The sequence below is a fragment of the Geotrypetes seraphini genome, chromosome 3 (assembly GCF_902459505.1).
Source record: "Geotrypetes seraphini chromosome 3, aGeoSer1.1, whole genome shotgun sequence".
Lineage (NCBI taxonomy): Eukaryota > Metazoa > Chordata > Amphibia > Gymnophiona > Dermophiidae > Geotrypetes > Geotrypetes seraphini.
In genome coordinates this window covers 343949224-343975147 of record NC_047086.1, presented here as the reverse complement: position 1 = coordinate 343975147, position 25924 = coordinate 343949224, and the positions used below count along the sequence as shown (strand labels likewise).

Sequence of the window (25924 nt, the reverse complement as noted above, 5' to 3'; positions counted from 1 at the left end):
GCTAGGAGACTTCAACATGCCAGATGCAGATTGGAACACACTCTCCGCGACTACGGGTAGCAGCAAAAGAATATTAACCTCCATAAAGGGTGCACGTCTCAAGCAATTGGTATTGGAGCCCACCAGGGACCAGGCGTTACTAGACCTAGTTCTCACCAACGGAGATAGCGTCACGGAAGTCTCAGTAGGAGACACACTGGCCTCCAGCGACCATAATATGGTATGGCTCAACCTCAAGAAAGGTTTCCCTAAGACAAACACAGCAACAAGGGTTCTCAACTTTAGAGGCACAGACTTCAACCGCATGGGAGATTTTGTCCATCAGGAGCTACATAAACAAGCAATATCTGACAATGTGGAGGATATGTGGTCATCTCTGAAGTCCATCCTACACGAAGCAACAGACCGATACATAAAGACAGTAAGTAAACGCAGGAGAAACAAAAGACCCCAATGGTTCAGTAAAGAAATTTCAGACCTAGTTAAACAGAAAAAAGACGCATTTATCACCTACAAACATTTAGGCAGAGATGGGGCGAAAGAGGACTATCTAGACAGATCTAAAGCTGTCAAAACAGCAGTCAGAGAAGCCAAACTCCGAATGGAGGAAGAGCTAGCACGGAAAATTAAGAAAGGGGATAAATCTTTCTTCAGCTATATTAGTGACAGGAAAAGAAACAAAGATGGGATAGTACGCCTGAAGCAACTTTGCGGAATCAGATTCTGAGAAGGCAGAACTACTAAACAAATACTTCTGTTCAGTGTTCATCCGCGAAGCGCCGGGAGCTGGTCCACAGCTGCAGAAGGGAGATAACCAGAAAGACCCGTTTCAAGATTTCGAATTTACGCTCAGTAGCGTCTATGACGAACTATCAAGACTCAAGGTAAACAAAGCCATGGGACCGGATAACCTACACCCCAGAATGCTCAGGGAGTTAAGGGAAGTCCTGGCAGAACCATTATCTGTTCTTTTCAATCTTTCCCTAAGCACAGGAAGGGTCCCCTTGGACTGGAAAACCGCCAACGTAATCCCACTCCACAAAAAGGGCTGCAGGACAGAGACAGCAAACTACAGACCAGTGAGTCTCACGTCTATAGTGTGTAAACTCATGGAAACACTGATCAAACAGAATCTTGACACAATCCTAGACCAAGAAAAACTGCGTGATCCACACCAACACGGGTTCACCCAGGGCAGATCCTGCCAATCTAATCTGATTAGCTTTTTTGACTGGGTTACTAGACAACTGGACGCCGGAGAGTCACTGGACGTGGTATATTTGGACTTCAGTAAAGCATTTGATAGCGTCCCTCATCGAAGATTACTGAACAAGCTGAAATCAATAGGATTAGGAGACACTCTAACTACATGGGTTGGGGATTGGCTGAGCAGTAGACTTCAGAAGGTGGTGGTGAACGGTACCCCATCCGAAGCATCGGACGTGATCAGTGAAGTGCCGCAGGGCTCGGTCCTGGGCCCGATTCTATTTAACTTATTCATAAGAGATATGACGCAAGGACTTAGAGGAAGGGTATCACTGTTTGCCGACGACGCCAAACTTTGCAACATAGTAGGCAAAAGCTTATTACCTGATAATATGACACACGACCTACTGTTGCTGGAACAATGGTCAACTACTTGGCAGCTAGGCTTCAATGCTAAAAAATGCAAGATAATGCACCTGGGTAAGAGAAACCCGCGTAGAACTTATGTACTAAATAGTGAGACCTTGGTTAGGATCACGGCGGAACGCGACCTAGGGGTGATCATTAGTGAGGACATGAAGGTTGCCAATCAAGTGGAGAAGGCTTCCTCCAGGGCAAGACAAATGATGGGGTGTATCCGCAGAGGTTTCGTCAGCAGGAGACCTGAAGTTATGATGCCGTTGTACAGAGCCATGGTGAGGCCTCACTTGGAGTACTGTGTTCAGTTTTGGAGACCACACTACCGAAAGGACGTGCTGAGGATCGAGTCGGTTCAGCGAACGGCCACCAGGATGATCTTGGGGCTCAAGGATCTCACGTATGAAGAAACATTTAAAAAATTGCGGCTGTACTCACTTGAGGAAAGAAGAGAACGGGGAGATATGATTGAAACATATAAGTACATCACGGGACACATCGAGTCAGAAGATGATATCTTCTGGCTCATGGGACCCTCGACCACCAGAGGGCATCTGCTGAAAATCAGGGGAGGGAAGTTTCATGGCGACTCCTTCACCGAAAGAGTAGTGGATCATTGGAACAGACTCCCACTCCAGGTGATAAAGGCCAGCAGCGTGACGGATTTTAAGAGAAAATGGGATACTTACGTGGGATCTTTAAGGGAGTAAATTCAGGGGAGGGGATACTTGGAATGGGCAGACTTGGTGGGCTATAGCCCTTTTCTGCTGCTTTTTTCTATGTTTCTATGTTTCTATATAAACTACTACTATTATTATTATTATTACGTGGACTGAATCAAACCTGGATATTCGGTACCAGCTCAAATCTGAGTGCTGGCACTGAATATCCAGACCATTGGCAGGTCCCAGAATTTATCTGTGTTCTGCTGATATTCAGTGATGGTATGTGGATAACTAATGGCACATAGGGGTCCTTATACTAAGGCACGCTAAACGCTAATGCATCCATTATATTCTGGGGACGCATTAGTGTTTAGCGTGCGCTAATATTTAGCGCAAGCTAAATCGGCTAGTGCGCCTTAGTAAAAGAGGGGGATAGTTAGGACTGTATTTTTCCCCTAATTCTATATATAGCGCACAAATTGCGCATGCAAATATGGATGCGTGCCCAAATTGTGTGCGCAATTTAATTGCTGAACGAGCCAATTAGCTCTGATAATTGGGGTGCTAACAGTCATTGGCGCTAATTGGCAACAATCAAAATGTATGCGCTCTTCTTTATTTTGCTATTCTTTTAAAATATGCACGTAAATTTTTTTAAATGGAGCTCTGAAAAGGGGGCGTGGCCAAGGGATAGGCATGGGGTTGGTCAGGGGTGTTTCTAGGATTTGTGCACAATGTTATAGAATTCAGGGGATCTGCGTCTAATTTAGGTGCAGAGTTCAGTTGGTGTAAACCTTCACCCCCAAAAGTGTGCATTGAAAATCAGCTTGTAAAATCAGCTGTAAATGGTGCCCAATTCAGAGCACTGTTTGTAGACTATCATTCTCCACTTATTTTTTTATTTGGTGCTCAAATTTGGGCACCATTTACAAAGTGATGGAGTGACCTAGTGGTTAGAGCTGCTGCCTCAGCACCCTGAGGTTGTGAGCTTGATTCCCACTGCAGCTCCTTGTGACGCTGGGCAAGTCACTTAACACTTCATTGCCCCAAGTACAAAATAAGTACCTGTTTAATGCCACGGTAGAGGTTTCTACTACGGGAAGGTGAGGTAAATGCTCCGATGCTCATAGACTGCTTATGAGTGTTGGAACATTTACCTTGGCGGCCCGTGGTAGAAACCTCTACCATGGCCTTGTAAAAGGAGCCTTAAAATATGTAAACTGCTTTGATTGTAACCATACAGAAAATGTGGTATGTCAAGTCCCATCCCCTTTATGCTTGGATAACGTTGTGGCGCCCGTGGCATAGTAAGGGGGGAGGTGAGTGGTGTAGACCGCCCCGGGCACCGTGTTGGTGGGGGGGGCACTGGCACCTCCCTGCCACACCATGCCACGCTTGTACCATCCCTCCCTCCTACCCCGTACCTCTGTAGATCTTTGCTAGTGTGAGCAACTTCTCCTGCCTGTTGCTCGCGCCAGCCTGGTTCCCCTCTGAATCACATCCGGGTCACAGGGCCAGGAAGTGACATCAGAGGGAAATCCAACGCTGGCGTGAGGAGCATGCTAGAGAAGCCACTGGCACTGGTGAAGATTTAGAGATAGGGGGAAGGGAGAGTTTGAGTCGGGAATGGAAAGGAGCGGAGGGGCATGGAAGGAGTGTGTGTGTGTGTGGGGGGGGGGGGGGCACAGCCCCAGGCATCTCCTACCCTTACTATGCTACTGCCTGGACCACCCTGGTACTAACCAGCTAATGCTGTCCAGATTTTCAACTGCATTATCTGGGTAAGTTCCACAGACTATCAACCATTATCTGTTTAGCTGTGCCATTCAGCCTCTGCACAGTAAGCTAGCCACTCAGTTTAGGCCTTCTGTATAGCGTACCTAAATTTAAACGGATAGTGCCAGTGCAGTCACCACGGAATATATGTATTTAGAGAGTTGTGCTGATGAGGCATATTAACTTTTGTACTGTTGCAGTTCAGTATTGGGCCCCATGTTTTCGGAATGCCTACTTTTATATCTATATATTCCCTGGGCAAATTAATAAGTCCCTGCTTCCTATTCTGCATGCTCCATTCAGTTAGAAATTATCCCCAAAAGAACTACAGATCTGAAAAGAGGCACACTATTTTAAAGTGCCCAATTACAGCAGTGACTCACCTGAATTGAAAAATGCCTCCCAGGATGTCAAGATCACTTTTCTTTATCGTACCATGTGTTAATACAACCTGAAGTCATTCTGAGACTCTGATCTTAACAAGATTCAGTACAATGTGTTCTGCCTGGCACATCATGCCAAATTGTTCATTCTGCTATAAATTCAGAAAATCAAATTTTACCGACTGATGGAATTTAGGAGCGATATTCTGCAGATGGTTAAGACCATATATATAGCTGAGGGATGCTGGGAATTATAGTATTTTTATTTTTTCTAATTGTTTGAAATTGATGATTTTTGAGCAATTATGGAGTGATACGGCATTATATATTTTATCTTATTTTCTATCTGCTCTTTTTGGCTACTACCACATGGCTGAGCAAACGATTTCAACATATTGTCCACAATGACACCTGAAATTGCTGATGTGCTTTCATTAAAACTGAGGTGCTAATGTAATGCTGGTATTATTTTATTTTATTTATTTCTAATATTTCTAGACCACCTAAAACTAAGCGATAGTGAATTTTCAGGGGTGCCATTGCTGGCTCAGCCCATATTGCTTTGCCTCCCCCTAAAGCCTGAACCAGGTGGTTATGTTGTCCATATGGTTGTGGGTTCAAATCCCACACTGCTCCTTGTGACCCTGGGCAAGTCAATCAATCCTCCATTGCCCCAGGCACATTAGATAAATTGTGAGCCTATGGGGACAGATAGGGAAAATGCTTGAGTACCTGATTGTAAACCGCTTAGATAACCTGATAGGCAGTATATAAATATCTAAATAAATATATGGTGGCTGGGGTGTCCCTGAGTCTGATCCTCTTTACAAATTGATCTGCAGTTAGTATAATATCTGAGTAGGTTCTGTTACATTTTTATCCTTTTACGAAGGTGCGCTAAGCGTTTTAGCGCACGCACCGGATTAGCGCACACTATTGTGTGCGTTAGCCAAAAACCTACCGCCTGCTCAAAAGGAGGCGGTAGCGGCTAGCGCACGTGGCAATTTAGCGTGCGTTATTCTGCGCGTTAAGGTCCTAACACGCCTTCATAAAAGGAGCTCTTTGTCTTTCATACTTGCACAGTTTTACTGTACAATACTAGAAAATCTGGGTAAAAAGGTATCTTGCATAGGGTTACCAGACATCCAGAAAAATCTGAAATCTAAAACACAGACTAAGTCACAAGCCAAATTTTTTTATTAATATACGTAGTCTTAGTAGAAGTATAGATCCTTCCTCACCCTGAGACACCATTCTAGCGATTCACCTGGTTATTTTCACCTCATAGATGTTACCATACTTAATCCCGACTTTATTCTAATAGTCATTCTAGGCATCGGCAGCGGAATATTGTTTTGTTTGGGGAGGCCCGAAAGCTTTGCCCCAGACCCCGCCCCCACAACAGTACTAATTATAATACCATTTTTTCCATCCATTTTTCATCGTGGCTTCATGGGTAAAAGATCGTACCAAGTGTTTAAAGAAGATACCTTGTCTTATCGTTGGGAAAACTCCTGTGGAGTCCCGTAGGGTTCACCTCTGTCCTCCACTTTGTTTAGCATTTATCTTGTTTCCTTGGGAAATTTATTGCAAAGTTTAAAGCTCAAGTTCTACATTTATGCGGATGACATTACTATGGTCATCCCGTTAACTTGTCTGTCACCGGAGTTCATAAATTTTGTAGCGATTATTTTAAGTCAGATTAAACTTTGGATGATTGCTTATAAATTGAAATTAAATGCGGAAGAAAACCTAAATTTTTTTTTTTTAGCAACTCCCAACGATAAGATTAAAGAAACAATAATACACGTGAATGGGTTGGACTATAATATAGAACAATCCATAAAAATATTGGGTGTGACTCTGAATAAACATCTCACATTGGAATAACATACGGATTTATTGTTTAAGAAATGTATCTCTGTGCTTTGGAAGCTTTGCACCATTAAGAAGTATTTCGATGAAACTTCCTTTCGTTTATTGGTACAGTCTTCTGTCTTAAGTATTCTTGATTACTGTAACATTATATACCTAGGTGCTTACAAGAAAATTCTCAAAAAATTGAGAGTGATTCAGAATACTGCCGTTCGCCTAATTTTAATTGGTTTTTTTATGTATGTTCATCGCTTTGAAGTACGATTAAGCGATTAATCAAAAACTTTAATAAACTTGAAACTTGAAACTTGATTTTTGGTTTAAAAAAATGGGAACATATCACTCCTTTTTATTTGAAACTCCATTGATTGCCGATAGAGTCGAGAATTCTGTTCAAATTTTCTTGTATTTGTTATAAATCAGTTTTGGGTTTGTTACCAGGTTATCTTGTGTCTCATTTTTCTTTGAGTCACGCCAAAAATATCGCACGTAGAGTGCACTTGTTTTCATATCCCTCCATAAAATCCTCTCGTTATAAGAAGTTCCTTGAGAGAACTCTCTTATTTCAAGCCACTGAATTGAATGTATGGCTTGGAAAAATTATGTTAGAGATCTCTTCCTATCTTGATTTTAGAAAATTGTTAAAGACTCAACTCTTTGATAGGCTGGTATCTTAATGCATTCTGCTTCATTTTCTTATATTTAACTTGATGTATTTTATCTGTTCTATGTACTACTTCTTTCTTCTTTCCCTGCCATGCCGGTATTTTATTGTCTGTCTATCTGGCATTTAACAGTTCTTTTTAAACTGTCAACAATGCTTCCCCAATTTTAAACTGTTTTCTTTTCTGCATTATATTGTAAATGCTTTTTGTCTTTATCTGTTTTTAAGTCCATTATTCTAATTTGTATTTTATCTGTATCCCATGTATTAGCTTACCTTGTTTTGAACCACCTAGAACTTTTTCAGTATGGCGGTATATAAGAATAAAATTATTATTATTATTATTATTATATACATAATCTTATTAACAATCTTATTAAACTAGACAAAGCACACTGTATGCTTCTCAACATTCATTCCTACTAGCACACAGATAACCCCTATGCAAATACGGGACCACAAACCCTAAGGGCTCCTTTTATGAAGCTGCGTTAGCGGCTTTAGTGCACGCACATTTTTAGCACGCGCTAACCCCTGCGCTAGCCAAAAAACTACCACCTGCCCAAGAGGAGGCGGTAACGGCTAGCGCAGCCGGCAAATTAGCACACGCTATTACGCGCGTTAAACTGCTAATGCGGCTTTGTAAAAGGAGCCCTAAGATTCAAGACTCTGCATGCAGTACAACCCCAGAAAAATAGAAACAAATACATTTCTTCCTGAACAGTGCAAAATATAGACAGCAGATGTAAATTCTCATAACTGACACAAATCAATCACTAAATTGAAAATAAAATCATTTCCCCTACCTTTGTTGTCTGGTGATTTTGTTTTTCAAACCATCTTTTCCCAGTCTTTGGCTGCACTTCCTCTGTCTGTGCTCTTAACTGTATCCAGGGCCACCTTATCCATTTGCTGTTTTTCTCGCCTTCACTTTCTGCCATACATCCATCTTTATAGAACAAATCAAAGGACCCTATTCCCATCAAAAACTATTAAGTCGACGTGAACTGCTGTATAACCAACTTTTTATAATAAATTTTGAGTTTAAATGTGCTCATAAGTACTTCAGCGGGGTGCCTAACAGCGATATGAGGTCGCTGATACTGTGCGTTGGTTCTTTTATCATAGCACATTATTTTAAGCACTACGTCTTCTATTGTGTAACATTATCCACGTAGCTCCATAAATTTGAAAATTGAAACACTTATCTGAGGGAATGCATCTCGGCTCCAACACAGTCTGTGTTTCACAAAGACTGCATCACTATAAGGGGAGTTATGGTGCAATATGTACCTAGGGCTTTTTATGAGAGGTTCACTGCAATGCCCCCTAGGGTGCTCCATTGCTCTGCTCAGATGTCTTTGTGGCCCCTCCTATATCCCAATGGCTTGTTCTGTACATTTTTCTTTTGGATTTTTTGAAAATGGTTCATAAAGATAGATGCACTGAGCACAAGATAGATATTTTGCAGTTTCTAAAATGGGCATGTTTGGTATTTTTGGTGTTGCTGTGCATATTCTGCAAAACATCTAAACTCAGATTTAGATGTCATATTGAAAATGGCGCCCCCACATGGTCTAATTAAAAGAGTGTGCTGAAAGTGGAGAGTTTTTTTTTCTCCCTGTGGTCTAATTCATTGTTTATACGTCTCTGACAAGAAAGTATTATTTCAACAATACTTACTGCCTGCAAGAAGATATTTACAGTCCCAGGAACAAGTCAACATTAAACAAATGAGATAATATGTTTAATAAATTGTGCAGGTTTGTGAGCGGCTAGAGTATTTCATGTTTCACTGCCAGAGGTGGCAAATATATGATACACCGGGGGGCTCTGTCACTGGAGCTGAAAGAAATGTGACATCGCCCAATGTATTTTTCTAAATGCATTCCTGGTTATTAGGGGCTGCACACCCAGTAACAGTAATTCTTTTGAAGTCAGAATAATTGGACTCTAGTGCTACAAGCCTGTTCTTTGCCACTTGCACTGGAAAATAGAAGCAACCGTAAGCTTTTTCAGTATTTTCTGAAACAAAATTATAATCAACAGATCCAAAGGGTAGTCTAATCCAGTGTTTCTCAACTTCTTCAAGCCAAGTATGCCCTAAGTCTAACAAATATCAACTAAGTACCCCCAACCACTGACCGCCCATGCTCCGCCTCCGACCTGCCCAAGCTTTGCCCCAGACTCCGCCATCAAAATAATAATACTAATTGTAATGCAATTTCTTCCATTCATTTTTCATATATACACAGGTATAATCATATTAACAATACATAATGGTAACCACAAAATTAAACTACACAAAGGACACTGTACACAGAGAAAAATGTAATTATTATTTATATTCTATATTTTTCAAAGAGATGACTTTAAAATATGAAATGTCACCTCAGTAACAGCTACAGAAAAATAGACAAATATAGTGCAAAATATAGACAGTAGATATAAATTCTCAAAATTGACACATTTTGATCACTAAATTGAAAATAAAATCATTTCCCTACATCTGATGATTTTATTTTTCTAATCACCCTTTCCCAGTTTCTGGTTGCACTTCCTTCTGTCTGTGCTCTTAACTGTGTTTCCAGGGCCTTCTTACCCACTAGCTGTTTTCTCTCCTTCATCACTTTCTGCCCTACATTCATCTTTAGACATTCACAGGGAGAAAGTATACATATACCAATAATATTGCAAAAAAAGTAGCGAAATACGTTTTTGTGTAAAGAGACTACTACCTCTAGTTTCACTTAAATAGTTGTTCAAGAGATGCTATACATATGTAAAGATCAGCTCAGAGACATGGAGGTTTTTTTTGGAAGGAAACCCCCCCCTATACAAGTTTTCAAGTTTAAGTTTCAAGTTTTATTAGGATTTTATATACCGCCTATCAAGGTTATCTAAGCGGTTTTTACAATCAGGTACTCAAGCATTTTCCCTATCTGTCCCGGTGGGCTCACAATCTATCTAACGTACCTGGGGCTATGGAGGATTAAGTGACTTGCCCAGGGTCACAAGGAGAAGCGCGAGGTTTGAACCCACAACCCCAGGGTGCTGAGGCTGTAGATCCAACCACTGCGCCACACACTCCACCTCACCACCCAATCATTGCTAGATCTTTCATACTTTTAAGCATAACTTAGTGCCAAATTAGTGCCAAATAAACTATAAATCAATCAAAAGAATTTCAACAAGTTCAAAATTTCTTAACTTAAAGCTTGGTTTCTTGGTTCCAACGTGAACACATTTCGTGCTCCTGCCTCAGGAAACCAAACCATCTAAAATTCAGCCGCACTGAATAGAAAATGCTAGGCGGCAATAGGTGATTGTAATCTTTTAACAACTTTTATATTCACAACTTGTATACACTTCTCCCTCGTCATTCGCGGGGGATACGGGCAGATCCGGACCGCGAATGCTGAAAAACCGCTATTATCCGGCTCTGACCCACTCCCACCTCCCTGCTGCCTTCCCGGCCTTACCTGGTGGTCTAGAGGGCTTTAGGGGCAGGAGCAATCTTCCTACGCTCCTGCCCCGTGCAGATCGCCATCAGGAAATGGCTGTAGGGAGTTCCCGACGTAGTCTCGAGAGACTATGGGAACTCCCAGCAGCCATTTCCTCATGGCGATCTGCATGGGGCAGGAGCGTAGGAAGATCGCTCCTGCCCCGAAAGCCCTCTAGACCAGTGGTTCCCAACCCTGTCCTTGAGGAACACCAGGCCAATTGGGTTTTCAGGCTAGCCCTAATGAATATGCATGAAGCAAATTTGCATGCCTATCACTTCCATCATATGCAAATCTCTCTCATGCATATTCATTAGGGCTAGCCTGAAAACCCGATTGGCCTGGTGTTCCTCAAGGACAGGGTTGGGAATCACTGCTCTAGACCACCAGGTAAGGCCGGGAAGGCGGCAGGGAGGAAAAAAAGATGGATTTTTTTAACATTAAGACTGTTTTTTTTAATTTTCCCCCTCCCCAGAAAAAAATCGTGATTATATGAAACCGCGAGTGCAGGAACCGCGAATGGGGAGGGGGAATTGTATTCACAACTTGTATATTCACTTGTATATACAAGTTGTTAAAAGATTCCTTGAAGAGTGATTTTTGCCGGATTTGACGTGGAGATGGAAGAGACAAGTTTGTAGCGGACCATTCTTGAGTTGTAGAAGTAATGTATAACCTGAATGGTAGATGTTAGTCCAGTAGAGTTTTCCCCATATATGACCTAATGGACCATACAGGTGGTTTTAAATTGGGTTCTACTCTTCACTGGCAACCAGTGTAGCTTCTGCAGCTTAAAATATATATTCCAGCAGCTTGAAGTAAAGACTCAACTTTTCCAAACATCCAGCTCTGCTTTGCTGGGCACTAAGCCACCTTAAATTCTGACCAAAGGAAGTGCCACAAAAAGAAAAATCTGACTTTTCCTACTTGTTTGCACTGGGAAAGAGAGGGTGGTCTGAATTTCATGCAATTGTGACATCTTTGTATTTTTCCTTAGGGTAGAATCGGTTAATGATTAAATATAACCATCTACAGTATAGTTATTTGATGTATAACAATCCATCAAAACCTCCCCTGTCACGGTTGTGCTCCCACTTCTCATTTCTTTGAGGCACCACTGCAAGAGTTTGCCTGACTGACAATAAATAATTTCTTTCTCTCTTGAAAGCTGATGATTGCCGGCTACTGGGCAAGTTACCGAAGGTGAAGTGTTTGCGAAATAATCAGCGAGAAGGTAAGAACTAATCCTAATAATACAATAAATCCAAATAATCCTAATGATAAGCATTAAAGATACAGCCTTGGAGCTCTCTAGTACTTTAAATGCCCTAGGTAAAATCAGATTTGAAACAACAATGACATTTGCTGGAGATCTGGATATACTGAAACATGACATTGGATCCTGCACAACTGGGCCCATTCTTGCATGAGACTGGAGAAACAGACACAGACTTTTAAAAGGGACCTGCTTGGGCATTAGGATATCAGACGGGACTCTATTAACCATAAAGCTACACAAAAGAACAATGCCCTGGGCTTCCTTTTTCTGTCCTCCTAATGAAATCAAAGGCTTAAGGGCTGATTCTATAAAGGGCACCTAACCTAATTGGCAAAATACCCTTAGTTAATTGGCAATAGGCGCCTATTGTGTGGTGCTTAGCTGCGCCTAATGTCTCAGTGGGCATTTCTATGGGCGGAGCATGACTTAGGCGCCACAAAGCGCGATTCTCCAAAAACTTAGGCTCCTGAAATGTAGGTCTTTAAAACCCTGGCCTACATTTCAGGCACGTACGATTTTACATAGGTGCCACCAGCTGCGGTTCTATAAACGGTGCCTAAGTGTGACTGACACGCAGCTGGTACCATTTTTCTAGGCGTCAGATGATTTAGACGCCATTTATAAAATCAGCCCCTTAGTTTTTACATTTTTGCAAAATCCTTTGAATCACATTTTTATGTAAAGTAATTTTTATTCAACCAATGCAAATACAGTAGATACAGAAGTAAAGTACATTTTCGTTATTCCACAACATAACTCCAGATCCCAAGTCCCCCCAAACTTCCCCCCCCCCACCCCTTCTGGGCAGCAGCAGCAATAGAGAACCTAATTAACTAGGGCACTGTCAGAGTAGGAGCAGTGTTCCATTCAATCCTCCCATAGTTGTCGTTGAACATAAGTAGTAAGGGTCTGGCTAAAAGGATACCAGCATTGACGGAATAACCGACCCTTTTTTGCATTCATGTCCACAATAGCCTTTCTTTCCAATAACAGCTGTTGTAGCATTAGTAGTCTCCATTGTTGAATAGATGGTGGGTGAGGTGAAAGCCACTGTGTGAGAATACATTTCCGTCCCATAAGCACAGTTTTCCGGATGAAATTCGCACATCCCGGTCTAGCTGGGTGAAGACGGATTTGAAGTGTGAAGAGAAAACTAGGGTGCATCCTCCAGGAACACCCCCAAAGTTGAGCCACAGAGGACACCAAGCGTAGCCAGAAAGCAGACACCAAGGGGCAAGTCCAAAACATGTGTCCAAAGGATGCCATAGGCTCTGCACATTTCCCACAGCAATGTCCCGAGCTAATCCCCATTATCTGAGCTCTCTTGGGTGGATAGAAAGCTCTCAATATGAACTTGTAGTTCCGCTCTTTCTCCACTGCAGACAGGGCAGGATCATTCCCCAAGCGAATGCCCCTACGGATTATATCAGCAGAGATTGGCACCTGAAGATCAGTCGTCCATTTCTGGGCAATGGAAAGAAAATCTAGTTCTCCAGAAAGGTCCTGTAAGAGCTTATGATAAAAGTTCAACGGCATAGGTTCCTGTGCAGTAAGGCATAGAGATTCCTGGAGTCCGTTTTGGACATCCACTTGCAATGTCTCCGAAGGTAAAGTCAGTAAATAATGCTGGAGCTGTCTGTAAGCAAACCAATCCATGGAGGAAAGATGAAACTGCAGCTGTAGATCAGCAAAAGAGGCAGGAAGTCCCGTATCTACGACCACATGGGACAAGTAGTGGAGACCCTCCGAGTTCCAGCGTCGAAAAACAGCCGAGTCCAAGCCAGGCTGGAAATCCCCATTGCCAATGATGGGGAGATAAGGTGTTCCATATGGAGAAATTTTTAACAGCATACACAACATTTTCCAAGCTTTACGCATGACAGATAAAAAGGGGTTAGTTAGTATCTGTGGCGAATCTGGTAAATGACGGGCATGCAACAGATAACTGAAATGATAGGGTTGGAAAGAAAAACATTCAATCTCAGGTAGCGAAAAACAGGTAGTTTTACAGAACCAGTCATGAATATGGCGCAATTGACATGCCAGGTTAAATCTAGAAACACTCAGAAGGCCCAACCCCCCATGATGTCTGGGTAACATTAACTTAGATAAAGCTATCCTAGCTCTTTTACCCTGCCACAAGAATGTAGTAAGGTGAGAGTTATGTTGTGATAAATGTGTCGATGTAATAATAATGGGCAACATTTGCAATAGATAGGTCCATTGAGGCAGTATCATCATATTGTATAAAGCAATGCGGCCTGAAAGCGATAAGGGAAATTTCCTCCAATTGGAAAGTGTGGTCACAGTACGACGGAGTAAGGGCAAGAAATTAGCTGAATAGAGCCTATCTAAATTTTGAGGAATAACCACCCCCAAATACGTCAATTGGGAAGGGGCCCACTGTAAAGGAAATTCCCCCCCCCAAGTCTGTCTCACCTCGGGCGAGGTTGGCATCGCCAGGGACTTTTGCCTATTAAGAACTAGACCTGAATAAAGGTGAAATTCATCCAACAGTTCTAAGGCTCGAGGGAGTGAACGTTGGGGTTCTCCCAAAGTCAACAGGAGATCGTCCGCAAATGCCAACACCCGCAACTGAGAGGAACCCTCTGGCAACCCTACGATCTCATCATCTCTCTGTATTGTGCGTAACAAAGGGTCTAAGTACAACAGGAAAAGAAGGGGGGACAATGGACATCCCTGTCTCGTCCCCTTACCCACTGGAAACCCTAGAGATCTCACCCCGTTGACTAATACCGATGCAGTGGGACCTGAATAGAGTGTACGGATCATGGCCATGAAACTATCCGGAAACCCTACATATTGTAAAACCTGAAACAAATAATGCCAGTGTACCTTATCAAATGCTTTGGCCGCGTCTAGCCCAACTATTAAACCAGGAGAATGAGTCTGTTGAACACGAGAAAGGGCCAGTAGCACTCTGCGCACGTTAAGTACAGAATGGCGCGTCCGGACAAACCCCACCTGTTCAGGCACAATAATAGTGGGCAGCAAAGGCGCCAGCCTATCCGCTAGCACCCGAGCCAAGATCTTTATGTCAACATTCAACAATGATATTGGTCGATAAGATTCAATATCCGTAGGCGGTTTAGCAGGTTTCGGGATTAACGTAATCAGAGCATCATTTGCATATCTCGGGAATTTGCCCAGAGTCTGAACCGCTGTGTAATAATTAAGGAGGGATCCCCCTATGAACGAAGATAAGATCTTAAAAAACTCCGGGGAGTACCCATCCGGTCCAGGAGCAGTGCAGGGCTTCAATTTCTTAATCGCCTGCATCACCTCCTGGAGTTGTAATGGTCTATCCAACCGGGCCACCTGGGCCATCGACAATCTAGGCATCCCCGCGTCCTCCAAATAATCACAGACATCAGGGCCCGAATATGAACCAGGGGAGGCGTAAAAGGCCTCAAAGTAATTTTTAAAGCTAGCCGAAATATCTTCCGCAGAAGTCAGCATCTTCCCCGAATTTTCTCGTATCATAGATATATATCGGGATCCCGTCCAGCTTTTAGCAACAGACGCCAGCAACTTCCCGGCCCTATTGCCATATTTATAAAATTGAAATTTACGGTAAAACAGTAATTTCTTAGTACGTTCGTGTATAAGGGAATTTAGCTCAGCTAGAACTGTTCTGTACTTTTCATTATTAGCTACGGAGGGGGTGATTAACAAATCTCGTTTCAATTGAGTCGACTGTTTTTCTAAATGTACTATACGGTGTGCAATGCGTCGGGTCCTAGAAGCCACGTAAGCAATGACATCTCCCCGTAATACTGCCTTCGCGGTTTCCCAAAATAGTGTTGGTTGCTCTATGTGTTGTGCATTAAAGGAACAATAGTCTTCCCATTTTCCAGATAGAAACTCCCGAAAATGGTCATCATCATGTAAGTATGAAGGGAATCTCCATCCCGACCCACGACCCACGGGGCCACCCACTGCCACATCCAGCCAAATCATATGATGATCAGATACCTCAAGGGGGCCTATAGTCGCCTCTGAGACTCGAGCAAACAAGGTTTCAGAAAGTAAGGTGTAATCGATTCTAGAAAAGGAACCATGTGCTCTAGACTGGTGCGTATAGTCTCGCTCAGTGGGGTGGAGTAACCTCCAGGGATCCACCAGCCCCAAAGCTCGACACAAGTAAGGAATACCTTTTGTTTGTCTCACTGTCGTCGTTCCTGTTCCCCCAGAACGATCCATCCCCGCATTTAATACTTGATTCAGGTCACCTACCAGGATTAAGGGACAATCAGAGTCCTGTAAACAAATATTAACCAGATTTTGGAAAAAAGAGTGCTGATATCCAGTAGGGCCATATCCCACCAGTAATCTAAAGGGCCCACCCGGTCCAGCCACTTTTACCAAGAGATATCGGCCCTTGGGATCACGCCTCAGGGCTGTGACTGTGCAAGGCAAGCCCTTCCGAAACAATATGGCTACCCCCGCCCTCCTCCCCGTCGAAGAAGCATAGTATAAATCCCCAACCCAACCTCTCCGGAGCTTCTGGTGTTCTGCATCAGTAAGCCTAGTCTCCTGCAAGCAAGCTATGTCAGCCGCATGATGTTTCAATTGAGATAAAATTTTCGTACGTTTAGTAGGGGAAGTAATTCCTGAAACGTTCCAGGAAAGTATACGGAATGGCCTGTCACCCATACTGCCCCCCACCATGCTGTGCAAGGCCAAGAAACCAGCCAGTAAAAGATGTCCTGGAGTGCCCAGCCTCACCCCAGGACTCCACATTCACCCCCACTACAGACAGTGCATGCAACTCTGGGAAAGTAACTCCCAGATAACAGATAGAAAGGAACACAAAAAACCCCATTAATAGTGCCGCTGCTACCCAGAAATGTCCCACCCCCCCATGCCCCCCAACATTCTCTACAACTCCCATCTTATAGAAGAAAGTAGGCCACGAAAGACACCGTCTCCAGGGCCACCCCGGCCCGCAGATATAAAAGGCTCAGCATAGCCTATATAACATTATCCCCTGGGAACAGTAAAAGTTATCAAGCAAGACACCTGTGTAAGTCCAGCCCTAGTAGTATACTCCACCAAGTCAGTCTTCCCCCCTGTTGGGTCTTCCAAGGCGCTTGATGAATTCAGCTGCCGCCTCAGGGGACTGAAAGGACTTCCACACACCGTTAGAGCAGATCCGCAGCTGAGCTGGGTAATTAAATTGAAATCTCTGTTTACTGTCCGATAATTGTGCACAAAGTGGGTAGAAGGGCCTTCTCCGTTCCTGCAGCGCCATAGAAAAATCTTGACTAATGCGGATCAAAGCTCCTTCATATTTCAAGGCGTCTCGCTTAGCGCGGTATAGCTGCAGAAGTTCCACTTTATGTCTGAAATTTAGTAACTTCATGATGACTACCCTCGGGCGCGCCTCTAGTCCAGGGCGAGGGCCCAGGCGGTGAGCCCGTTCAATATAGAGGGGCCCCAAGGACTGAGGTAGCGGCAGCTCCTCCCGTAGCCATCTCTCCAATGTCTCCAATAGGCTGCGATCCGGTATCGTCTCCGGGATCCCCAACAGGCGCAGGTTCGAGCGTCTAGAGCGGTTTTCCAAGTCGTCCAGCTTTTCCGCTTGTGCTCGAACCTGCGCCTGCAGTGCGCCGAGGTCAGCTCCCTGGGTCGCGGAGGCATCCTCCAAAGTGGAAACCCGCTGTTCTAACTCAGTGGTGCGGGCCGCCGCCGCCGCCAGTAGCGTCTCGATATTCGAAATTTTTTCCGTTAGGGATTCTAATTTGGGCCCCAGTACCTGTGCAAGTGCGACCTTAATATCGTTCAGCGCAGTCTCCGTAAGATTCGAGACCGCCGCCGCGGGGCTCGTCACCATCTTGTTTTCACTAGGCCGCGCTGTCTCCCGATCCTTACGCGCCGGTTTCGCTTGCATGTGCTCTCTCGATCTGGTGAGGTATCTGTCCATGCAAGGCAAAGGTTCCGACGGTCTGCGGGTCCACTAATAAGTGGGGAAAATGCCGTTTATCAGTAATGTAAGCAGGGCAGCCCCGGAGCGAGCAAGGAGACGTCCTCACGTGCTCATGGCATCACGTGACCTCTCTGAATCACATTTTTAATTTAAAGGACTAAAGCCTGAAGGAAGACGAACCTTGTTGTATTTCCATGTTGGCTCGACACCAAATTTGGCTTTCCAGTCAAGAATCTTGTCTTAAAGATGGAACAGACTGTGCACTAAGACTCAACAAGCATACTGAACTCTATGCTGTTCTCTAGCCCTTATCCTGCAAACTAAACTGTTTTGAAAGGAAGCATACGTTAGGGCCGATATTCAAAGTAATTTAGCTTGCCTCTGATTGGTTAAATCACTTAGTTGGGGCTAGCCACTAATATTCAGCAGCACTTAAACGGTTAAATGCTGCTGAATATCACAGTTAGCACCTAACTCAAAGCCGGCTATGTTGGGAGCATTCTGGAGGTGGAGTCAGCTGTTGGCTCCTTAAGCACTAATATTCAGCCCTTAAGTGGCCATGTTTACTACAGAAAAGTCTGTCTTGATATGCAGGGTATCATGGTCATGTTTGGTTTCACTTTAGGATGAAGATTACTTGAATAAATTATCTGTCTCTTCAAGCAGGTTTGATCCGATCCAGAGTCCGAGGAGCAGATGTGACTCAGGCTAGCGTTCTGACGTTTCTTGACAGCCATTGTGAGGTCAATAAGGACTGGCTCTTACCTCTCTTGCAAAGGATTAAAGAGGTAAGTGCCACAGGTGGTATGCAAAAAGCCCCTGCTGCCTTACTTCCCTATCTCGCTTTCCCATCCAGTGGTATAGCTAAATATTGGTGCCTAACCAGATAAATTACATGATATAGCTGGTTAGCCAGTTTGGACCTAAAATGTTATTTAATTGGCTAGGAACCATTCAAATAGTTAAATAGTTTTGAATATCGGCCAGATAATTTTTAACCTCCTAAATTAAGATGAATTTTCAGTTGCAAGCTTATGCTTCTAAGTTTGGTTGAAAGTAGGGCACAAATTTAGAGGCTAACTTAGGAGCATAAATTTAGGAGCACAGCATTTTCTGAATATTGGGCCCTATTAAGTAACCAAGAGGCCCTTTTACTAAAGGGAATTAAGACCTTAATTCATGATTAGCATGTGCAAACAGGTTACTGCAGAAATATTATACGTAGCCCATGCCTTACACATTTAAAAAATATATTTTTGGGAAGGAATGTGTCATGGGTGGAGAGCGGATGTGGAAATGTTAACCATCTAGTGTATTATTCTTAACATGCTGCGGTAATTGGCTAAAACAGAGTTAGCGCGAGAACACTTAGGCTTCCTATAGGAGGTGGAAAGTGGTCCTGCGTTAACTCTGTGTAGGTACCGCACAATGACAACATTAATGCATAGCCTGCAATAAAATATATTTTTTAAAATCCCCCCAAAGTTCTGTGTTAAATCAGGGCTTTTAGTGTACAGTAAAATCATGCATTACCATGTGTTAGGCCCAGATTCCGGCTTTGTAAAAGTAGGGTTGCCTAGACCCGCCCCCAGGCCTGCCCATCTCCACCCCAGTCCTGCCCTAGCTCCGCCCCCCCGCTGCCTGCTTTGGTCGGGCAGGAGGCAATCCACGCATGTACGGATGCCACGTTATGATGTCACGCGCACGCAGTTGGCTCTAGAACATAACAACCAGTGCACTTGTAATTGATCGATTAAAAACAGCTTTGGCTTTGCATTGTGGAATAAAGCACTACCCCTGAAGAAGCCGTTCAACAGTGAAACACGCCAAGGTTCCGTTGGAACAAGCTAAGTGCTATTTATATTACACAATTGAAATTTAAAATGCAATATGTTAAAGGTTACATTTGAAAAATGAAAAGTATTTAAAGAAAACCATTTTTGAAACTGCCAACAATCGATCACATAAGTATATGTATTAAATGCACATTATTTTAGGTGTAATTCATAATAATAAAGAAAAAATACACTAGGGTTTTATGACCAATGATTATGTTCATTCTCCTTCCTTTTGACCAACCAACGTCCTCCATAACAGACACACTACACAGGACACTTGAAACAATTGTGACATGGATGAATTATCACAAACTGGAACTGAACCCAGACAAGACAAAATTCATTCTCTTCGAAAATAATAAAACCCCAACTATAACAAATCTAGTAATAAACTCAATCACATACCCCATACAACTCACTCTAAAACTTCTAGGAATTACAATAGACAGATGCTGTACCATGCAACCACAAATCAACAAAACAATACAAAAATCATTCGCGGTCATGAGAAACTTAAGGCAAGTTCGAAAATTCTTCGACAGAAAACAATACTAACTCTTGGTCCAGTCCCTAGTCCTAGGTCTTCTAGACTACTGCAACATACTCTATCTCCCCTGCCCCACAATCATGATAAAACAACTACAAACAGTTCAAAACACAGTGCTAAGACTTATCTATTCCCTGAGGAAACATGATCACATCATGGCGGCATACCTCAACTCACACTGGCTCCCAATACAAGCAAGAGTGCAATTCAAATTCTACTGCCTACTATTTAAAGCCATAAATGGAGATAGTGCAGCCTACTTAAACAACCACCTAATCCAAACTACCTCAACCAGACACAGGAGAACACACAAACCTTTCACGCATCCTCCAATCAGAGACGTCAAATGAAAAAAACTGTACGATGGCCTTCTAGCCACTCAAGCAGCAAAATTAGACTACCAACTCTCCAATTTACTGATAACGACTCCAGACTACAAATCGTTTAGAAAAGAAATAAAAACCATCCTATTCAAGAAATCCTTGAAGACAAACTAACACTGCAAGACTCATCCCAATTCTCTGAAGCAACTCTCACTACTCTTCAATTCCTCTGGAAATGGCCAGATAACTTCTTTTGTAATCTGCCTTGAACCGCAAGGTATTGGCGGAATAGAAATCAGTAATGTAATGTAATGTAATGTTCAAGGCCCCATTTAAGTGTTTTTGCTTTTAGCATTTTCAAACACTTGGACTTTTGAGGTCTTTCCCCAGTCGGCTTAGCCATAGAAATAGAATTGCAAGCATTGACAACAGATTTTGTCATATCTAATCTAATCCTTAGGTTTGTATACCGCATCATCTCCACGTTCATAGAGCTCGACGCGGTTTACAGTAGGAGAAATAGGAAGGAACTACAACAGAGGGTTAGAGGTAGAAGTGTGAAGAAAATTTAGAGGACTTGGGATGCCAAGATATAAGAGTTTCCTTGATTCCTAAGTTGGAGGGAGACTTACATTTTTTGAGAAAAGCCAGGTTTTCAGATGTTTGCGGAAAACTTGGAGAGAGCTCAAGTTCCGAAGAGGGGAGGCAAGGTTGTTCCAGAGCTCAGTGATTCTGAAGTGGAGGGAGGTCCCTAGCCCTCCTGCGTGGGAAACGCCCTCTAGCGAGGGGAAGGACAGTTCCAACCTGTGGGAGGATCTGGTGGTATTAGGGTCCGAGGAATTCCAAGACCATCACATTTGGGTACCATGTTGTAGAACAGCATGTAACCAGATTAATGGCAATTACACAAGTATGTGCTGGTATTCTGAGCATTTATGTGCATTCTTGGAGCCTAAATTATGGCACCCTCACTATAGAATTATTCCCTTAGAGGACGTTTTCAAGCCAGTGTCAAAATTACCCACCCTTACTGCAATTGGAATGTGTGAGTCCTGATCTAAGGCTAAACTGTTAAAACCTGTCGCTTCTTCCTATTATTTTTCTTACCAGTTTATGAAATATCTTTATTCTTATCTATTGTTTTACTTTTTGACTTTGTTTTGTTCTATTTATATCATTTAAATTTCTTCAGAATTCTACTGTTCAACGGTTCCACCTTCTGCATCTATACCTCTCTCTCCTTTCTTCTTCCTTACAATGTATATTGATCAATTTGCTATCTTGTTAAAATATTTATTTTTACTTTTTTATTTTTATCTATCTCTACTTTTCACTTCTCTTTTACTCTCCAGGTACTTTAGTTAGATTGTGAGCCTTCGGGACAGTAAGGGAATTTTTTAAGTACCTTTTTTTATTTTATTTCTATTTATTAATTATAATCTTAATGTATATTTTTCTGTAAACCGCTTAGAACCTAACGGATGTAGCGGTATATAAGAAATAAATTACATTACATTACATTACATTATTACCGAAATCCAACCTTTCCTCTCTGAGCACGCTCCAAAACCTTTATTCCAGCTCTCATCACCTCTCGCTTAGATTACTGCAACGTACTGCTCTCAGGTCTCCCGCTTATCCGCCTCTCATCCCTTCAATCTGTTCAAAATGCTGCTGCACAACTCATATTCTGTGAGAGCCCTCATACTCACATTACCCCCCTCCTCAAGTCACTTCATTGGTTCCCCATCCATTTCTGAATACAGTTCAAACTCGTCTTACTGACTTACAAATGCATTCACTCTGTAGCCCCTGAATATCTCTCCTCACTCATAATCATTTTATTTCTTGTATACCGCCCTGCCATTAGTTCTAGGCGGTTCACAACAGTAGATAAATACAATCGTATACACATTTCTATGGACAGAATTATACATCGTGGTTAAAATACAACTTAAACATACACGTATTAATATCTCGACTAAAATACAACCTAATTGTAAAGAAAAATTTACAGACGGCATGATAAAATCATTAAAAAGCTTGAAGATCAACATTCTTGATTATCAAACAGATGAGTTTTTAAATAATTTCCTAAATACAGGATAAGAATAAGCCTGATCAATTCATCTCCTCCTATGCTCCTCTCCCCCCCTGTGAACGCCATTCATTGGGTAAGTCCCTCTTATCTGTACCCTTTACCTCCAGTACCAACTCCAGACTCCGTCCCTTCTTTCTTGTCACGCCGCCATGCCTGGAATAGGCTGCAAGAGTCAATACGTCATGCTCCATCTCTAGCGGTATTCAAATCCAAACTAAAAGCCCACTTCTTTGAAGCTGCTTTCAACTCTTAACTCCCACTCGCTGTTAAGAGCATAAGAATAGCCTTACTGGGTCAGACCAATGGTCCATCCAGCCCAGTGGTCCCATCTTCACGGAGGCCAATCCAAGTTACAAGTACATGGCACAAGCATAAATAGTAACAGCATTCAATGCTTCCAATCCAGGACAAGCTGTGGCTTCCCCTATATCTGTCTCAACAGCAGACTATGGACTTTTCCTCCAGGAACTTGCCCAAACCGTTTTTAAAAACTGCTCTTACCACATCCTCTGGCAACACATTCCAGAGCTTAAGTATTCCTCGAGTGAAAAAAATATTTCCTCCTATTCATGTTAAAATATTACTCTGTAACTTCATTGAATGTCCCCTAGTCTTTGTAAATCTTGATGCAGTAAAAAATCAGTCCACTTGTACCCGTTATAGATACCTATACCCTTTGTACCATTCCTTCTACCAGAAACTCCCCAACCCTGAGATGTCCTGCCTGTCTGTCCATATTAGATTGTAAGTTCTTCTGAGTAGGGACTGCCTATTGTATATTAAGTGTACAGTGCTGTGTACGCATTTCAGCACTATAGAAATGATAAGTAGTAGTAGTAGGGTCTCCTCTATTGCTGAATGGTTTTTTTTAGCTTTTCCTAGGATTACTACTGTCTAGTAGACATCGATATGAAGATAAAAATACACTTTATTTTTTTGCATTAATATGCTCTTCTCTTTGGAAACTGCATGACTACTTTTTTAATAGCCCATGTTACTGTGCTCACAATCCCTGCGCTACAGTCACAAGGACACCAAGCTTCAATCCATCAGAAGAAGAAATAGCCTCTAGTGTCCCATGGCCCGCTCATTAAGCCTAATCAAGTTGCAGAGTGGCAGCCGCTGCGGATGGGAGCTGAGTTACGACATGCCATCAGGTGCTACGCCTTGGAAACTGTGTCGAAACACAAGGTTAATCAGTGGAGCTGAAGCGTGCCGAACAGGCTACAGGGAAATTTCCCGCAGCAGCTTTCGAATGAGCTGAAGCAAGTGATGTGCACTAGGAAGCCTGAGGCAAAAAAAAAAACACAACAAACCAGGGTCACCTCATGGAGGACAAGAACAATTATTCACCCAAGGGACATAGAAAACTGAGCCAGCTATTACTGTTAAAAAAACCCCGAAGAAAGCAAACTTTAAATCTTTCTGTGTCTCTAAATGGTATTCTGTGGGTCACACAGTGCAGTGACAGAGTAATGTGGAGTGTGAATTTCATCTGACTTTTTCCACTAAAGGAAAACTGTTTAAATGTTAGACTTTTTTTTTAATTGAACTGGAGATTTTTATTCAGATTTTAGTCCATAATCAACCATCGTACAAACAATGTACTACAGCCAACCATCTAATTATCACAACTGCTGGCTCCTTTCTTCTCCTTTTGAACCCGTCCCTACTGTGACTATAGTGTCATGTAGCTTCATACACAGTTACCCTTCCTCCATCCATCTAACCCAGATAATACAACCAGTGACAATCCTTTCTATATGAGTTGTGTTTGCTGGGAAAGGGTGAAGGTGTATCCAGTTAAAAAAATGTTTTTGTTACCCACCTGGGGGGGAGAGTCCTGGCACTCAGTGGGTAGTAAGGGGGGGCGGTCCAACCTGGGCACGGTCTTCATCGGGGCACTGGCATCCCTCCTGCTCTCTGCCCCCCCTTTCCCACTCTTCTCCCTCCCTTCCCTTCTCTTCCCCCGTACCTTTTTAACTTCGGTGTGAGCAGCCACAAACTGGCTGCTCGCCTCGGCTTCGGCGTTATCTCTGACATCACTTATGGGATCCGCACCTAGGAAGTGACATCAGAGAGCGCACTGAAGCCGATGCGAGCAGCAAATTCGTGGCTGCTCACGCTGAAGATAAAAAGGTACGGGGAAGGGGCACATGTGTGCGGCAGGGGAGAGGGTGAAGGAGAGGCGCCACTCACCCACGTTACACAACTGCTGGCACTGTAGCCTGGTTCCCTCAAGACTCCAGTGTTGAGGACGAGCAGTGAAGGCAGTCTGGACCACAGTCCTGCCGTGATCTGGAAGGGGGTGTGGCATCACTGTTCCGGGCGGCAGGATTGCAGAGGAGGCAGGTCCTGATTTGGTGGCAGGCAGACTCTGTTCCCCGGCAGTGCGGTGATCTGTTTTGTGGGCCGCTGGGAAGCGGGGAGTTGAGTGAGGAGCCAGCGGCGTATGCGCAGTCTTCCACACGTGCGAAGAAGAGCCGGGCTGAAGTTGAGGCCAAGTTGGTGCAGGAGCATGCCGAGGATTAAAGGGGGCCGGGAAAGCAGAGAAGAGCTGGAGATAGCCGTAGTGGCAGTGAGCAGGTGAACGGACCTCTGCCAAGCTGCAGCTGAGACCCGACCTGGAGAGGCCAGATGGGGGCATGCTAGAGAGTAGGGCCCAGCCCAGCATTGAGTTGGGGATCTTCTTAAGGCCGCATGTGATGGTGGATATACTGCAGGACCCTGGCCAGGGGCAGGCTAGGTCTGAAGGGGCCAGAGATGCCTATTAAGGCCGTAGGATGTGAGCGCATGCACAGTGGTGTACACGTACGAGAGTGGTTGGAAAGAGCAGAGAGAAGGTGGAGAAAATGCCCGAGCTAGGCCAGAGAACCTCCTGACTGGAAGAGAGCCCACAGAAGCCCAACAGCTCTCATGCCTCGGCAGTTCCGGGCATGAGAGAGAGAGCAGGGAGGCAGTCACAGCTCTAAATTGGGCTATGGCTAAATTTTCTTAAGTCCCCTGAGTGGTTCTGCAGCTCAGGGGCAGTTTTATGGCTAGGAACAGCATGGGAAGAAAAAGGTACAGTAGTGCTGTATGAATGTGCTTGTATGTGAATATATGTACATACAAGGGTGAGTGTGTGTTCCAGGTTTGGAATTATGTGTGTGGTGAGCTGTGAAAGAGAAAAACAATTTTGGCAGTTGGGCTCGGTGTTGGGAAAGGGTTGCCTGCTGTTGTATCAGTACGTTTAGGTACAGTTATTGAAGTCTGAATTTTGATTAAAGACTGTGTAATTATGAATAATTGAGTAATAGCTTAGTCAAAATTGAGCAGTTCGAATAATTTCTAAGTGTTTTAAGGTATCTGTGGGAACGGTTTAAAGAGGAAATAGTTTTCTAGGTAATTCTTGTTA

The 25924-nt window shown here is 43.3% G+C and overlaps 1 protein-coding gene across 3 annotated transcripts in view; it reads left to right on the top strand.

The window, feature by feature from the left end:
- GALNT14 (polypeptide N-acetylgalactosaminyltransferase 14) overlaps positions 1-25924 on the top strand; it is a 596567-nt gene that overhangs the window by 468712 nt on the left and 101931 nt on the right. For 2 of the 3 annotated variants that reach the window (XM_033937530.1, XM_033937528.1), the window contains 2 exons: positions 11658-11723; positions 18382-18506. In XM_033937530.1, coding sequence (XP_033793421.1) covers positions 11658-11723; positions 18382-18506 — 191 coding nt within the window. The remainder of the gene's footprint in view (positions 1-11657; positions 11724-18381; positions 18507-25924) is intronic. The other variant, XM_033937529.1, reaches the window with a different exon arrangement.